Consider the following 19110-nt stretch of genomic DNA (forward strand, 5'->3'; position numbering starts at 1 on the left):
CTCACCAGCCTTCTTAATAGAGTCTGCTGACTTGAAAATAGAAGAGACAGTATATGGAGTCAAGATGGAGGCGAGCAATGCTATTAGTTTTCTTGCATTTCTCGTGTCTGTGAATAATATCCATCTTCACTTCACGAATAAGAAACTTCTTGATCTTCTTAGCAACGCTAGGCGACATTGCAGGGCATTTTGGCGGTAAGTTGAGCGAGGGAAGACGAGCTGCTGGCGATGCTGCTATTGTTTTGAACAGAGGGAGTAAGTGGTGCACGTGTTGTCCACCAGAGGTGCTAGTGTATTCAAAAGCCTGTCAGCTTGCGTGATGGCGAGTTAAACTGGAAAAATACCTGGATAAAACTTTGTTAAAGCGAGATTTGTTAGTTAAACAAGCAGATGGTAGTAAATGAAACCGTTGTGAGTTATGAACCTTGTTAGCGGAACCTGTATACATATATTGCCTATATATATATATATATATATATATATATATATATATACAGGCAACCCTGTTTAACGAAGGTTCACACAACGAAATTTCACTACAATGAAGGTTTCATTTTACTACCATCTGCTCGTTTAACGAACCCAAACTCGCATTAACAAAGTTTTATCCAGGTAATTTTTTCCAAGTTTGAAAGCCCCACCGTATCACACAAGCTGACAAGCTTTTGAATACACCAGGAGCCACAAATATTAAGGCCTGCCTCAGGAGAAATCCTGGGACACCTGTAGAATCAAGATCAAGATCAAGATCAAGCCTCTCGTGGACAACACACGCACCACTCACTCCCATAACAGCGTCACCAGCAGCTCGTCTTCACTCGCTCAACTTACCACCAAATTGCCCTGCAATGTGGCCTAGCGTTCCTAAGAAGACCAGGAAGTCTCTTACTCTCTAAGTGAAGCTGGATATTATTCACAGACACGAGAATGGCGAGAAAACTATATCATTGCTGGCCACCATCTTGACTCCATATACTGTCTCTACTATATTCAAGTCAGCAGACTTGAAAAAACTGCAATTAGACCTGTAATGACATATGGATTGAATACTGTTAAGATCGATAAAAAACGTATGAATGAGTTAGAGTCCATGCAAGGAAAACTTATAAAGGCTATGTTCAGACTACATAAATACTGTAGAAGTAAACCCTTATTGAAAGCCTTAAGGATACCCTCAATGGAGTCTATTGTGGATGTAATGATATTGACCTATTATGCCAGATATTTCATAATAACTCAAGAGCAAGATGCTTTTATATATATTGCTATAATAAAGTTTTGAATGAAAGGGAATTCATATCAACAGGCTTACTTGGAAGAGCGAGGGACATCTGTTCAAAGTACAATGTAAACTTAATGAAATATCTGTTTGACTCTAGCTATGCAAAGAAGGCCAAATATGAAATAAAACATCAGAGAATGGATAATGATGGGTTATCTGACAGTGTCCGTACCCTTCTGGCAAGTGAAAATTCATTTGACAATTATGTTTTAAATTTGCTACTTGCTCCATTTTAGTTGCATGATAGTGTAATTTAAAAAATGACATTTGTATAATTTTAGAATTTATACTTTAATCTATGTATAGTTTTGAAATTGTTTAGGTAGCTGTAAGATTTTCCTTGTTTACTTATAATTTATTCCTTTCGTTTAATATTCTAAAGTTTATAATGATGTAATTTTTAAACTGTTTTTTAGTCTCAAATTAATTTTATGAACGAGTGAAATATGTTTAAAGTGTCCTATGTATCTTCTTTTGAAGGCAAATAAATAAATAAATAAATGAATAGAAATAAAATTAAGAAGGCTGGTGAGACTGTATCTTCCTCATAAGCTAAAACAACCACCTGAACTCGTGACTCTACAATGGATAAAAATGGAAAGCCTTGTGGAAATGTGGTACATAAGTTTTGTATGCGGTACAATGATGCGCTTTGTTTACATTCCACAGGTTGCCGGTTAGTGTCTTTCCCGTTTCACTCTCCCTCCCTTCATAAATTTAAGATCAACAACATTATAACGTTACGTACATACATACATTAGTGTACATTATAATAACTTAAATTAAATTCAACTACCTAAATGTTAAACTTCATAATTTTTACTTTCATTTAACCTTACACTGTACTATGATGTACTCTCGCTTTGCTTACTCTCAATGGAAGTTCAAGTCAGGGTTAACCCTGTTATAATCGGTTCGCTTAACAAAGTTTCGCTTAATGAAGTATTTTTAGGAACATAACCCCTTCGTTAAGCACGGGTTGCCTGTATATATATATATATATATATATATATATATATATATATATATATATATATATATATATATATATATATATAACCCCCGCTTAACCCCTTCACTACGGTGATGCCTATGTGGGCATCATGAAGCCCCAGTAGCAAATACGGTGACACCTACGTAGACGTCATATTTCTTTTCTGAGCTTTCTTCAGTTCAGTTGTCCCATATAGTGTGTTGAATACCAACTACACACGCCGTATGCTGTCCTTGAAATCCTAGTGCTCCTACCACCATCCTTGTCTCCACCAATCACTAAAGATAAGCTACATGCGTCCCGCCTTGTGTCTAAAATTACCCAATGGCATAGACTGTTCCCATCTCTCTCTCTCTCTCTCTCTCTCTCTCTCTCTCTCTCTCTCTCTCTCTCTCTCTCCTCCTCCCCATCTCCTTTCCTCCTCTCCCCATCTCCCTTTCCTCCCTCCCCCTCTCCCTCTCGAAAGATAAGTTACATGCGTCCTGCCTTGTACCATTCGTGAAAACACACACACACACACACACACACACACCTGATGATGGTTGGAGAAGGGAAATATAATGTTTGGAAAAGAAATAGAGTAGGTAAGATGGGAGGAGGAGTGATGTTGCTGGTTAAAAAAGATATAAAGGTGGATCAAGTGAAAGAAGGTATGGGAAAGGCAGAAGTGCTAAAGATCAGAGCAGAAACTAATGAAGGAAAAAAGAGGCACTACATAGTGGTGTACGTACCACCTAAGACAAATGCATGGTCAGTACAGGAATATGAAGAAATGATAAGTGATACAGGAACATGTCTGGAAGAAATGTTGGGTGGCTGTGAACGAACTATAATGATGGGAGATTTTAATTGTAAAGAGGTGTGTTGGGAGGACTGGTCAATGGAAGGATCAGAGACAACATGGGGAAATACACTATTGACACTGGCAATGGAAAATGTGTTAACTCAGTGGGTCAAAGAAGATACTAGGTTTGGAGGAGAGGGAGCATCGTCAAGACTGGACTTGGTCTTTAGTACAGAGCCAATGGTCATTGAGGAGATGAGGGTGGAGTGCCCTTTAGCAAAGAGTGATCATGCAGTTTTGGAGTTCAAGGTGATAGATGAAGAGAAATCTAGAAGAAATGAAGAATATAAAGTGGGAAGATGGAATTATGCCAAGACAGATTTTGGAAACCTAAAGAAATTCTTTCAAGAGACAAATTGGATGAAATTCAAGAGTGCTAAGGAGCAAATGAAAAGTGGAAGGAATTTATAAAAATATACAAAGAAGGTGAGAAAAATTTGTACCAATAAGACAACATAGAGAAGTTGGAAAGCAGGACTGGTTTAACGATAGATGTGAAAAGGCTAGAACAAGAAAAGAGGATGCATGGAAGAGGTGGAGAAGGAAAAGACGGATTAAGCAGTGGGAAAGTTACAAAAGAGCAAGAAATGAATATGTGTTGATTAGAAGAGAAGAAAGAAAGAAACAAGAAAAGGATATAATTGATAAATGTAAAGACCAACCAAGGCTTTTTACAGACATGTGAACAACAACATCAAAAATAGAGAAAGTATTGAAAGTTTAGAAGTAAATGGAGTATGCAGTGAAGATCCCAGGAAATGGCAGAGGCTATGAATGGATGCTTTCGGAAGGTATTCACAAAGGAGACTGCTTTTGACAAACCACTGGTAATGGAACAGAAAGGGATTATGAAGGAGTTTCAAGTAACTGTGGAGGAGATCAAGAATATGATGGGGAGTTTAGAAGTGAGAAAAGCTGTGGGACCTGATGGGGTATCAGGATGGATTTTAAGAGAATGCAGGAGCAACTGGCAGAAAAAGTTTGTGAAGTAATTGATGCCTCATTAAGGGAAGGTGTAGTGCCCCAAGACTGGAAAAGAGCTAACATTGTCCCAATCTATAAATCAGGTAACAAGAGAGACCCATTGAACTATAGACCAGTGTCACTTACAAGTGTGGTAGCTAAGATGTGTGAGAGGGTGGTGAAGAATAGATGGACAGACTTCTTGGAGAAAAATGACATACTTTGTGAGTGTCAATTTGGTTTTAGAAAAGGGCGTTCATGCACGACAAACCTGATATGTTACTATTCGAGGGTGATAGATGTAATACAGGAAAGAGATGGTTGGGCTGATGGAATATATCTGGATTTAAAAAGGCCTTTGATAAGGTACCACACCAGAGACTGATCTGGAAACTTGAAATGGTAGGAGGAGTGCATGGCAGTTTACTAAAATGGATGGAAGACTTTTGGTAGGAAGAGAAATGAGAACAATAATTAAGGACAGACCATCAGAATGGGGCTTGGTGGAGAGTGGAGTTCCACAGGGATCAGTGTTGGCACCAGTAATGTTCGCGGTCTACATAAATGACATGGTGGATGGGGTGTCCAGTTATGTGAGCCTATTTGCAGACGATGCAAAATTGTTAAGAAAAGTGAGATGTGACAAAGATTGCGAACTACTCCAGGAAGACTTGGACAGAATATGGAAATGGAGCTGTACATGGCAAATGGAGTTCAACACGACAAAATGCAAGAAAATAGAGTTTGGCAAGAGTGAAAGAAGAATCAGGAGTATGTACAAGATAGGAAATGAAGACATAAAACCAGTCATGAAGAAAAGACCTTGGGGTGACAATTACCAATGACCTATCGCCAGAGAGACATATAAACAAAATAATTGGAGAAGTATTGAACTTATTGAGGAACATAAGAGTGGCGTTCAGATATTTAGATGAAGAAATGATGAAGAAAATAATTACTGCAATGATAAGACCGAGGCTTGAATATGCAACAATACAGTGGGCTCGAACTTAAAGAAACACATAAGGAAACTAGAGAAAGTACAGAGGGCTGCAACAAAATGGTGCCTGACTTAAGAGATTTGACTTATGAAGACAGACTGAAAAGAATGCAACTTCCGACCCTGGAAAACAGAAGAGAAAGGGGAGACCTGATAGCAATATACAGAGTGATGATTGGCATGGAAAAATGGATAGGGAAGATCTGTGTATGTGGAATGAAAGAATGTCGAGAGGGCATGGGAAAAACTAAAATGGCCACTTATAGGAGAGATGTGAAAAATATAGCTTCCTCATAGAAGGGTGGAAGCATGGAATAGTTTAGACGTGGAAGTGGTCAACGCAAGGAATATTCATGATTTTAAGAAAAGCTGGACATTAGTAGATATGGAGACGGGACAGTACGAGCATAGCTCTTTCCGTATGTTACAATTAGGTAAATACAATTAGGTAAATACACACACACACACACACACACACACACACACACACACACACACACACACACACACACACACACACACACACACACACATAACAACAAATTTTCTAATCTCTCTCTCTCTCTCTCTCTCTCTCTCTCTCTCTCTTCCTTTTTCTTCCTCTCAAAGATAAGCTACATGTGCTTGTGTCTAAAATATTAGCAAATGTGACATCTCTCTCTCTCTCTCTCTCTCTCTCTCTTTCTGAAGAAAGAAGTGTCCACTTTCCTCTTGAAGGCGATATAGTGACTAAAAATAGCAGCATAATACACAAAGACGACAAGTATGACAAGCTTGACAAGTTTAACGCTGGAGGCACTACTAATATATCATACAGGCAGGCTTTTTAACATGAAAGGTTAACGATGGGGTTACGTTCCTAAAAACACTTTGTTAAGCGAAACTTGTTAAGCAAACCAATTATAACAAGTTTAACCCCTGACTTGAACTTCTATTGAGAGTAAACAAAGCGAGAGTCCATCAGAGTACAGTGAAAATTTAATGAAAGTAAAATTTATGAAGTTAAACATTTAGGTAGTTTAATTTAAGTCATTATAATGTGCACTAATGTATGTATATATGTACGTAACTTTATAATGTTGATGATCTTAAATTTATGAAGGGAGGGAGAGTGAAACGGGAAAGACACTAACCGGCAACCTGTGGAATGTAAATAAAGGGCGCATCATGGTACCACATACAAAACATAAGTACCACATTTCCACAAGGCTTTCCATTTTATCCATTGTAGAGTCACGAGTTCAGGTGGTTCTTTTAGCTTGCAAGAAAGATACAATATCACCAGCCTTCTTAATAGAGTCTGCTGACTTGAAAATAGTAGAGACAGGAGATGGAGTCAAGATGGTGGCGAGCAATGCTATAGTTTTCTCGCCTCTCTCGTGTCTGTGAATAATATCCAGCTTCACTTCGAGAGTAAGAGACTTCCTGGTCTTCTTAGGAACGCTAGGCCGCATTGCAAGGCGTTTTGGTGGTAAGTTGAGCGAGGGAAGACGACGCTGTTATATTTTGAACAGGGGAGTGAGTGGTTGTCCACGAGGCTTGATCTTGATCTTTATCTTGATTCTACAGGTGTCCCAGGATTTCTCCTAAGGCAGGCCTTAGTACTGGCAGCTCCCGGTGTATTCAAAAGCCTGTCGGCTTTCAAACTTGGAAAAAATTACCTGGATAAAACTTCGTTAAAGCGAGTTTGGGGTTCGTTAAACGAGCAGATGGTAGTATAATGAAACCTTCGTTGTGGCGAAATTTCGGTGTGAGCTTTCATTAAACGGGGGTTGCCTGTATATATATATATATATATATATATATATATATATATATATATATATATATATATATATATATATATATATATATACTTAACCTTCTCCTATCGTGCCTTGTGCTCTCATGTTTTACTGCTATCGCACTGTTGTTAAAAGAAAAAAGAAATAATCACTCACCTCTGTACAAGGAAAGATGCACTGTTGTTAAAAGAAAAAAGAAATAATCACTCACCTCTGCACAAGGAAAGATGAGGTCTTGTCAGGTGACAACCAGGAGGGGATGAGGCATACAAACAAACAAACACAGGATGACCACATGCATTGACACAAGATGCACACACAAAACAGAGAAAGCAAAAACAAAAAAAACTGGTACTATCGAAGTGTCTAGCCTACAAGCAAAACAATAACATGAAAAAAACACTTGCCTCTACAATCCTGAGTCATTACTATACGCAACAACAAACAACAAACATACCAGGTACTCAGTTCAACAACAGGCAGTCAGGCACCAACTGGCTCACAACAGCCTACCACCCAAAACAGCCTCACAATTACCAAACAACCTGTGCTCTCTAGGAACATGGAAATGCATCTCTCACATAAATCATGAAATCCCTGTAAATAAAAATATCTACATTTTATCATAATAACATACAATACAACTCAAATTCTACATACTGATTTCATGAGCGAAGTCCTCCAAATCTGCATATGTTACTGATACCAGGAGGATATTCATGCCCATTCCTGCTAGCACATCACCATAACCTCTTCCCATTCCATCTTCAGCACCGGTGATCACTGTGGGGAAAGTAAGACTGAATGTCATTTATGAATGTTTATTTACACACACAGACACACACACACACACACACACACACACATATTTCCTCTTTCGTCTCTAAATCTAGAAAAGTTTTTATCCATATTATCCTCAGTCAATCTCCTGAGTCCTACAGGCGTTTCAATAAATTGTGGATTTTCATTCAGTGGCGTTTGTTTTGATTGTGTCATGTTTGGCTGCACCACTTCGTTCCATTTCTCTCTCCATTTTTTCTGTCTGTACAATCCAAAAACTTATTTATTATGGAGACAGGAGAACCCTACGGTTCCCTACCCCCCTGTACATACATCTAGGTCAGGCTCCAACGTATGTTGTAGCTTGTTCCCTGGGAGCCGTTCAGCATGTCCTTTCCACGTGGCGTTAGCAGCATGTGTCATCCTGTGCTTGTTTCTTTTGTGTTTGTCTGCCTTATCCCCTCCTGTGTGTGTGTGTGTGTGTGTGTGTGTGTGTGTGTAATTCATCCTCCTCCTTGGAAACATGGTCAAGAGTCTTATTACAGGAGAGCTCAGAGCTCATGGAGATCTTCTGGTAGGACTGAGACCATGTCACACACAACACAGGGAAATTGAGGACAATGAGTTACATCCCATATCTATTTACTGCTAGGTGAACAGACACATTAAGAGGATTTGCCTCGACTTTGGGTTTGAGTGAAAGCGGCGAGGCAAATTGGCAAGCCTCTTAATGTGTGGTGCCTGTTCACCTAGCAGTAAATAGGCAGGGATGTAACTCAAGGTTGTGGCTCGCTTCCTGTGTGTGTGTGTGTGTGATGTGGTCTCAGTCCCAAAGATCGGTCCATGAGCTCTGAGCTCAATGGGGAAGACTGGCTGGGGTGACCAGCAGGTGACCGAGGAGGAGGTGAATTACACACACACACACACACACACACACACACACACACACACACACACACGGGACATCGTCGATGGCGGAGGTGGTCGCTGAGCTCCAGAGCAATCATCTCTAATTCTACAGTTACCATTGCCTAAGAGTAACCAAGGTGGGAAAGGAGCTGGTAATGTTTGTCCCGTCTCCATATAGTCATGTTAACTGTTGATTAGCAAAATAATGTCCAGGAAGGTAAATATAAACTGTAGCCTGCGTTTGAGCCATCAGCTGGTTTGTTTACATCTGCGCAACATGGCGGCCGTGAACTCGAAAGATGAATCAGACTTCACAGGATTTCAAGGAATAATGGAGAAGAGCGCTTATGTGAAGAAAATTCTGGAGTTGGAAGGTAAAATTGAAAACTGTTTGAAAAGTATGGGGCCTGGAAACGAGTTATGACAATGTAAAGAAAGACTGTGCCGATATGAAGAAGGAAAATGAAGCACTGAAAGAGGAAGTTAAGCTAATTAAAGTGAATTGCGAAAATGTGGAGAATCTCTAGGAAAAGTGATGGAGAAGCAGGCTGAATGGAAAAAAGTCAGGAAGTGGAAAGAAAGGAGGTAAATTACAAAGTTGCAAGTCTGGAAAAGGAAATCAAAGAGTCTGGGAGAAAACTTTGGGCCTTGCTGAAATTATAGATCAACAGATCATAGAAGAGAAGATTGCTGAGAAAGTGGTGAAGGTTATTAAATCAAATGAGACATTGGTGAGGGAAACTGTAGACAAAAAGAGATGTGTGGTGATATTTGGTGTGGAGGAGGATAAGACACCGAGTAAAATGGAGAGAGAGAAAACATAAAAAGGTGATAAATAATATCATTAATGTGGTGCAGGAGGAGGAAAAGACCTAGTACAAGAAATAGAGGACTTCCATAGAATTGGAAAGTTCACAAGAGAAGGTATGAGGCCAATAAGAATCAAACTTAAGTCACAAAAGGATGTAGATGAATTGGTGGAGAAGTCATGGAGGCTAGCCCAGCAGGAAACAACAAGGAAGATTTGGTTGAGAAGAGATCTCGGTGAAAAGGAAAGAGAAATGTTAAATGAGTTGAGAAAGGAGGCTTTGAAAAAAATGAAGAGAGGACAGAAGAGGAGAAGAAAGAGTTTTTCTGGAGAATCTTGGATATGAGACTGAGGAAGTGGTTCATAACCCAGAAAAGTACAGCAAGAAAGGACTAAAGAAACTTACGTATGAGCGAATGTAATGTATTCCAACATAAATGGAGTGATATCGGGATTTTAGAACTCAACGATTACTTGAGGGACAAGAACCCAGATATTGTGGGTCTTACTGAAACAAAACTGAGAGAGGAGAAGACCTGATGATGGTTGGAGAAGGAAATATAATGTTTGGAAAAGAAATAGAGTAGGTAAGATGGGAGGAGGAGTGATGTTGCTGGTTAAAAAGATATAAAGGTGGATCAAGTGAAAGAAGGTATGGGAAAGGCAGAAGTGCTAAAGATCAGAGCAGAAACTAATGAAGGAAAAAGAGGCACTACATAGTGGTGTACGTACCACCTAAGACAAATGCATGGTCAGTACAGGAATATGAAGAAATGATAAGTGATACAGGAACATGTCTGGAAGAAATGTTGGGTGGCTGTGAACGAACTATAATGATGGGAGATTTTAATTGTAAAGAGGTGTGTTGGGAGGACTGGTCAATGGAAGGATCAGAGACAACATGGGGAAATACACTATTGACACTGGCAATGGAAAATGTGTTAACTCAGTGGGTCAAAGAAGATACTAGGTTTGGAGGAGAGGGAGCATCGTCAAGACTGGACTTGGTCTTTAGTACAGAGCCAATGGTCATTGAGGAGATGAGGGTGGAGTGCCCTTTAGCAAAGAGTGATCATGCAGTTTTGGAGTTCAAGGTGATAGACGAAGAGAAATCTAGAAGAAATGAAGAATATAAAGTGGGAAGATGGAATTATGCCAAGACAGATTTTGGAAACCTAAAGAAATTCTTTCAAGAGACAAATTGGATGAAATTCAAGAGTGCTAAGGAGCAAATGAAAAGTGGAAGGAATTTATAAAAATATACAAAGAAGGTGAGAAAAATTTGTACCAATAAGACAACATAGAGAAGTTGGAAAGCAGGACTGGTTTAACGATAGATGTGAAAAGGCTAGAACAAGAAAAGAGGATGCATGGAAGAGGTGGAGAAGGAAAAGACGGATTAAGCAGTGGGAAAGTTACAAAAGAGCAAGAAATGAATATGTGTTGATTAGAAGAGAAGAAAGAAAGAAACAAGAAAAGGATATAATTGATAAATGTAAAGACCAACCAAGGCTTTTTACAGACATGTGAACAACAACATCAAAAATAGAGAAAGTATTGAAAGTTTAGAAGTAAATGGAGTATGCAGTGAAGATCCCAGGAAATGGCAGAGGCTATGAATGGATGCTTTCGGAAGGTATTCACAAAGGAGACTGCTTTTGACAAACCACTGGTAATGGAACAGAAAGGGATTATGAAGGAGTTTCAAGTAACTGTGGAGGAGATCAAGAACATGATGGGGAGTTTAGAAGTGAGAAAAGCTGTGGGACCTGATGGGGTATCAGGATGGATTTTAAGAGAATGCAGGGAGCAACTGGCAGAAAAAGTTTGTGAAGTAATTGATGCCTCATTAAGGGAAGGTGTAGTGCCCCAAGACTGGAAAAGAGCTAACATTGTCCCAATCTATAAATCAGGTAACAAGAGAGACCCATTGAACTATAGACCAGTGTCACTTACAAGTGTGGTAGCTAAGATGTGTGAGAGGGTGGTGAAGAATAGATGGACAGACTTCTTGGAGAAAAATGACATACTTTGTGAGTGTCAATTTGGTTTTAGAAAAGGGCGTTCATGCACGACAAACCTGATATGTTACTATTCGAGGGTGATAGATGTAATACAGGAAAGAGATGGTTGGGCTGATGGAATATATCTGGATTTAAAAAAGGCCTTTGATAAGGTACCACACCGGAGACTGATCTGGAAACTTGAAATGGTAGGAGGAGTGCATGGCAGTTTACTAAAATGGATGGAAGACTTTTGGTAGGAAGAGAAATGAGAACAATAATTAAGGACAGACCATCAGAATGGGGATTGGTGGAGAGTGGAGTTCCACAGGGATCAGTGTTGGCACCAGTAATGTTCGCGGTCTACATAAATGACATGGTGGATGGGGTGTCCAGTTATGTGAGCCTATTTGCAGACGATGCAAAATTGTTAAGAAAAGTGAGATGTGACAAAGATTGCGAACTACTCCAGGAAGACTTGGACAGAATATGGAAATGGAGCTGTACATGGCAAATGGAGTTCAACACGACAAAATGCAAGAAAATAGAGTTTGGCAAGAGTGAAAGAAGAATCAGGAGTATGTACAAGATAGGAAATGAAGACATAAAACCAGTCATGAAGAAAAAGACCTTGGGGTGACAATTACCAATGACCTATCGCCAGAGAGACATATAAACAAAATAATTGGAGAAGTATTGAACTTATTGAGGAACATAAGAGTGGCGTCAGATATTTAGATGAAGAAATGATGAAGAAAATAATTACTGCAATGATAAGACCGAGGCTTGAATATGCAACAATACAGTGGGCTCGAACTTAAAGAAACACATAAGGAAACTAGAGAAAGTACAGAGGGCTGCAACGAAAATGGTGCCTGACTTAAGAGATTTGACTTATGAAGACAGACTGAAAAGAATGCAACTTCCGACCCTGGAAAACAGAAGAGAAAGGGGAGACCTGATAGCAATATACAGAGTGATGATTGGCATGGAAAAATGGATAGGGAAGATCTGTGTATGTGGAATGAAAGAATGTCGAGAGGGCATGGGAAAAACTAAAATGGCCACTTATAGGAGAGATGTGAAAAATATAGCTTCCTCATAGAAGGGTGGAAGCATGGAATAGTTTAGACGTGGAAGTGGTCAACGCAAGGAATATTCATGATTTTAAGAAAAAGCTGGACATTAATAGATATGGAGACGGGACAACACGAGCATAGCTCTTTTCCCGTATGTTACAATTAGGTAAATACAATTAGGTAAATACACACACACACACACACACACACACACACACACACACACACACACACACACACACACACACACACAGGAGGGGATAAGGCAGACACACACAAAAGAAACAAGCATGGGATGACACATGCTGCTAATGCCGCATGGAAAGAACATGCTGAACGGCTCACAGGGAACAAGCTACATCAGACACTGGAGCCTGACCTAGATGTATGTACAATAGGGTTCTTCTGTCTCCATAATAAATAAGTTTTTTGGATCTTACAGCCAGAAAAATGGAGAGAAATGGAACCGAGTGGCACAACCAGACATGACACAATCAAAACAAATGCCACTGAATGAAAATCCACAATTTACTGAAACGCCTGTAGGACTCAAAGATTGACTGAGGATAATACGTATGGATAAAGACTTTTCTGGATTTAGAGACGAAAGAGGAAATATGAGGAGGTTGATCAACGTAGAAAGAAAGTTAAGGTAGTACTTGAGTTTAATTGACAAGCAGGACAGACTAATGACGAAAAAGCACAGAGCTGAGATTGAGATTAGTCAAATGTGAGGAGGTCAGTGTAATCAATCAAGGATTAAAGAAGGAGATACAAGAGATAAAGAAACAAAATGATACACTAAAAGTTACATGTCAAGACTACAAAAATTCCTTAAGGAGCTTACAAGAAAAACTACAGGATGGGATTGAGGACAGGGTGGAAGGTGGATTGGGTGAAAATAAGCTGAAGGAATTAGGAAATGCATGGGAGCAAGAACACAGAGGAAAAGTAAAATTTTCAGAGTTAGTAAAGAGGCAAATTCAGGAAAAAAAACAAAAGGCGCTCTAATGCAAGTAATTAAGGAGAAAGAAGATCTAGTGCATGATACAGTGGATGAGAGGCAATGTTTTGTGATTTTTGGGATGAAGGAAAAAAAAAAATATCCAAATAAATTCATGAGAGAATGTGAAGAGAGAGTTGGCCAAAACTATTATCAAACAGGTCCAGGACAGCACATAGGAGCTGGTCAATTCCCAGTATAAGTCCTGACAATATACCGTATTTGACGGCATATAAGACGCTTTTTTTTTTTCCAAAATTTTGGCTCATAAAATCACCCTGCGTCTTATACGCGAAGTTAAGACCTCCCATGGGCTCCCGAGACACACTAATCCAGCTTACGATCAGTGCTTCTACCTAACCTAAACTCCACGCATCATTATTTTATTGCTTGTATTAATATTATTATCAACAGTATTATTGCCGTTACTTTAAAAACAAATTATCGTATTATGACTGAGTCTTTAAAAACAAATTACCGCAAAAATGAAAGCAATCTATCGTAATCCATGAGGCCATGAGTCTTGTTTATAAGCCATTTTACTGGGTCGCAAAGGGTTTGCAGAAAATAATCATTTTCCCACTACAAATATATTATAATTATGTATAGTAATGATTAAAATTCATGATGCTTTGTTTTAGGATTCTAAGCAGACCATGATTAAATAAAAACTCCAAAGCAGTAAATTTATTTGAAGTGTAAAGAATTTCCCATTCCCAACAAGACATCTGCCTTTTAAACTTAATTGTTGGCGGAGGTGGAGGGTGTATAGGAGGGAGCAGAGTGGAGGACGTTGCTTGCTGATGCCAAGGGCCTACGAGCCCGCCGCCAGTATACCTACTAGGATAGTCAAGTTATTTGTATCAGTTTACAGGTAAGATAGTTTGTACGATAATAACATCTCTGAACAAATGATAATTCAATGTAAAACCGACAATTTAAAGTTTCCCGTACAATAATTCTCTACCGTGGCTTTGGCAACACTGGGCCTAGGCTAGCAGCGTCACTGCATCAGTTATGAGCTTGCTTTTTAAAAGCATAATTATAAAGTATACGAGACTTACAGTAGATCAGTTGAAGTATGCTTTGGATTTTAGGAGTCAAATCACCTCTGCTGTAGTGGAGATTTTTACATGAGATAAGCCATCCGCGCACCGGCCAGTCAGACTTCAAAGCCACGAACGCCCACATGATATCAGCCAACATGTAATTAATCATAAATACAAGTAATCCTTGTAAAACATGTGAACAAGAGTGGGAAGTGGTGGGCATGTAAAAATCTCCACTACGGCAGAGGTGATTTGACTCCTAAAATCCAAAGCATACTTCAACTGACCTATGGTAAGTCTCGTATACTTTATAATTATACTTCGTCAAATCACCTTCTGCCACGTGGAGATTCCTACATGAGGCTTTAAAGCCATGTGGGTGTCATGCCTAAACAACTACCTCTCAAAAGCATTGTGATATGGGATCAAAAACCACGATCCTGCATTGGAAATTTCATTATACATAAATCCATTATCACATGAAGTTCACTACCCATTACAATTGAACCTCTATACTAAATTTCAAATAAATCTGTACTTTAAGAGAGTAACAAAACCACTCTGGCAATTCCAACTTCTGCCACACTACCTTTGTCCCAATAAATTTGCAAAAGTAATTTTTTAAGCAATTTTTTCAATATCCAAACATAAGAATACAATTGTAACACAAAAGAGTAACTAACCTACTCCAACACTGCTTCTTGAAAAGAGTCTACTTCTTTAACAATTTGTTTGTCATAGTACTTTGCAAAAGTACTTTCTCGTGTCCATCCCGCTTTGGACATAATACAAGCGATGGGTATTGACACAGCCTTGGCTTTAGATACTGCAGCAGGTCTAACACTACCCGCAGTAAATCTTGATGTATCCACTCCTGACCTATAAAGCATTGTTTTAATCCATCGGGATATGGAATATTTAGTAACCGACTTGTGTGGTTTAATGTAACTGATGAGTAACGTATCGTTGAACTGGGAAAACTCCTGTCTGAGTCCCTCAGTCCTTTCCAAATAATGTTTCAATGTTGCACAAACACATAAACATGAGTCCCTAGAATATGCTTGAAATTTAACAGTCCGTATATCAAATGTAAGCCTACACTGCTTAATGTTTCCCCTTAAATAAACTGAAATGAAATCTTTATCTATGTTCATACCCTGTGTACACAACAGGTGCAAAGTTTTTGCTCTAGCTGCTTGAGTCAATGCCATTAGCATAACCAATTTCAACGATAAATCCTTAAGTGTCAAAATGTGCAAATGATACATAGATGTTAACATTGCCAGAACTGGCTGAACATCCCACGTTTCCATGTATCTAGTTGATGGTGGTCTTAGGCTAAATATGCCCTCCATGAACCTGATGACTAATGGATGATTACCCGCTCTGTATCCACTCACGACAATCCCTAGTGATGAGAGGGCACTTCTTGCAGTGTTGACCAACTCATAACCCACATTCCTGTTGAAAGTTTCAGATAGAAAATTTATGAGACAGTGGGATCAAATGGAGTAACGTCCCATCTATTACAAGACTGTGTCCATCTCTTAAGGTGTGGTCTATATTGTTTCCCCGTCCCCGGTTTCCATGAGGCCAGGATGATGTCCGCACCTTTCTCAGAAATACCTCCGCTTCGCAGGTGCTGCCTGATAGAAGGCACGCCATCAGTTGAGTGTGCCTCATAATCGGAAGTTTCTCCCCTGAAGAGAGGTTTACTAGCACCTCTCTCTTTTGCGTGATGAGGCGAGGATGATCTATCAGCATCCTGACTAGTGTGCCCATCCATGGTTGTGATAACCACAGTGGGACCACCATCCACACTCTTGCCTCTTCTGCACTTAACTTCTGCAGACACTTAGCGATCAGTGAAAAGGGTGGAAAGATGTATGAAAGCTTAAATCTAGACCAGTTTAAAGTGAATGCATCCAAATATGTTGCACCTGGATCTGGGTTCCAAGAGCAATAGCAAGGTAGTTGTTTATTGAGCCTTGATGCAAACAAGTCAATCACCGGAGTACCAAAAATAACGCATAAACTGTTGGAAAATATTAACATTGAGTTTCCATTCATGACCGTCTTTAACTAACTGAGACGCCAAATCTGCCAACGTGTTCGCCTTTCCTGGGATGTGAGAACATGTTATCCAAGCATCATATGTGATGCACCAATCCCAGATATTGGTGGCTATCTCATTACAAATACTAGATTTTATGCCACCCATTTGATTAACATAAGTCATTGCAGTAGTATTGTCATAAAAGACCTTAATGTGTTTTCCTTTGAGAACTGGAGCAAACACTTGCAAAATTAATAGAATGGCCTTAAGCTCCAATGCATTAATGTGCATCAACCTTTCTTCAGCTGACCAACTACCTGCGACAAACTGATGGAGAACATGGCCGCCCCAAACTGTGTTTGAAGCATCCGTACAGACGTCAACGTCCGTGCCTGTTCTAAAAATTTTCCTATTCTGTCTAGAAATGTATGAATCCACCATTGAAGGTCAGATTTCATACCCTCTGTAATTCTCATGTAACTATCAAAGTTCCCTTGTTTGATTTTCAAAGCTGCAATTTTTCAGCTTCCAAATTCCTGTAATGTAGCTTGCTAAGCTCCACTGCTGGAATGGCAGCAACCAGTAGACCAATAACTCTGGCTACTACCCTGATTCTATCTGTACATTTATTTCTAAGTGTCTCACAGGCTTGCGTGATTTTCTGAATCCTGTGTTGTGGCAATGAAACAGTCATATTATTAGTATCAATAATATTACCCAAGTATACAATGGTCTGAGTGGGCTCCAGCACGGACTTGTCCATGTTAATGCAAAAACCTAGTTTATGAAGTAATTCAATGGTATCATCGACACAAGCCAGACAGTCTGTCCTAGACTTATTACAAATTAAAGAATCATCAATAAAACTAGTAATTACATGGCCTTTTTCTCTCAAAGCAGCAAAACTGGCTTAATCAATTTGGTGAAAATTCTTGGCCCCTCGAAAATACCATTAGGTAGGCACGTGAACTGATAGATGAAGTCTTTCCATTTAAAACATAAATATTTCTGTTGTTCTTCTGCCACTTTCACTGTGTAATAAGCGTGTTTGAGATCAACTGAAGCATTAATAAGCCTAATGGCTTGCTCAAAATTCTCCATCTTAAAATGTTTATATGGAATGTGTTTGTTAAGTTCAATTAGGTTGAGCGCCATCCTATAACCTCCATCCTTTTTAGGTCTCAAGATATTGGGAGAAATAATTTGCTCCTGACTCCTCTTTGTTATAACAATAACCCCTAGCTCCAACAGTTTCAAAATCTCCTTATCAACAATAGCTTGTTCTTCTGTAGTAAATCTATAAGCTAATTCACGCAAAAATAAATGTTCAATATCATTGACATTAATGTCCAGATGGCAGTGTTGTACCATGTCCAGAATAACTGGGTCTTTAGTAATTTCCAACCAGTTATGTACAAAATCGTGCAGTCTACTTGTCACAAATGTGTTGCTAACCTTTTTAGGTCTCAAGAAATTGGGAGAAATAATTTGCTCCTGACTCCTCTTTGTTATAACAATAACCTCTAGCTCCAACAGTTTCAAAATCTCCTTATCAACAATAGCTTGTTCTTCTGTAGTAAATTCATAAGCTAATTCACGCAAAAATAAATGTTCAATATCATTGACATTAATGTCCAGATGGCAGTGTTGTACCATGTCCAGAATAACTGGATCTATAGTCATTTCCAACCAGTTATGTACAAAATCGTGCAGTCTACTTGTCACAAATGTGTTGCTAACCTTTTTAGGTCTCAAGAAATTGGGAGAAATAATTTGCTCCTGACTCCTCTTTGTTATAACAATAACCTCTAGCTCCAACAGTTTCTAAATCTCCTTATCAACAATAGCTTGTTCTTCTGTAGTAAATTTATAAGCTAATTCACGCAAAAATAAATGTTCAATATCATTGACATTAATGTCCAGATGGCAGTGTTGTACCATGTCCAGAATAACTGGATCTATAGTCATTTCCAACCAGTTATGTACAAAATCGTGCAGTCTACTTGTCACAAATGTGTTGCTAACCTTTTTAGGTCTCAAGAAATTGGGAGAAATAATTTGCTCCTGACTTCTCTTTGTTATAACAATAACCTCTAGCTCCAACAGTTTCAAAATCTCCTTATCAACAATAGCTTGTTCTTCTGTAGTAAATTTATAAGCTAATTCACGCAAAAGTAAATGTTCAATATCATTGACATTAATGTCCAGATGGCAGTGTTGTACCATGTCCAGAATAACTGGATCTATAGTCATTTCCAACCAGTTATGTACAAAATCGTGCAGTCTACTTGTCACAAATGTGTTGCTAACCTGATTTATCGTCGGGGCCTTTGTTGACCCCGACCCTTGGTGTTTTTTGGATCCAGGTCCTGTCGTGCCAAGTACTGCCTCTGACTACCCTGGAAACTCCACTGTGTTCCGTATGGCTGGAACCTTGCTGTGTGGCTCCTGAATGCTGCCTTGCCCCAGAAGCTCTGTGTTCTGCCTGAAGTGGACTTCCATGGGAAGAAAGGCTTCTTGTTGGATAACTTAACCTTCAATTTCTCAATTTCCTCA

The 19110-nt window shown here is 39.1% G+C and overlaps 1 protein-coding gene across 8 annotated transcripts in view; it reads right to left on the reverse strand.

Annotated features, from left to right (window-relative positions):
- Nucleotides 1-19110, reverse strand: part of LOC123500960 (inactive hydroxysteroid dehydrogenase-like protein 1) — a 323618-nt gene that overhangs the window by 214149 nt on the left and 90359 nt on the right. For all 8 annotated transcript variants that reach the window (XR_006673515.1, XR_006673513.1, XR_006673512.1 and 5 more), the window contains one exon: nucleotides 7528-7650. Coding sequence is in view for 4 of the 8 variants with exons in the window: in XM_045249509.1 (XP_045105444.1) it covers nucleotides 7528-7650 (123 nt within the window). In the remaining 4 variants the exon portion in view is untranslated. The remainder of the gene's footprint in view (nucleotides 1-7527; nucleotides 7651-19110) is intronic.

This window comes from Portunus trituberculatus, unplaced genomic scaffold, assembly GCF_017591435.1.
Source record: "Portunus trituberculatus isolate SZX2019 unplaced genomic scaffold, ASM1759143v1 PGA_scaffold_522__18_contigs__length_968829, whole genome shotgun sequence".
NCBI lineage: Eukaryota > Metazoa > Arthropoda > Malacostraca > Decapoda > Portunidae > Portunus > Portunus trituberculatus.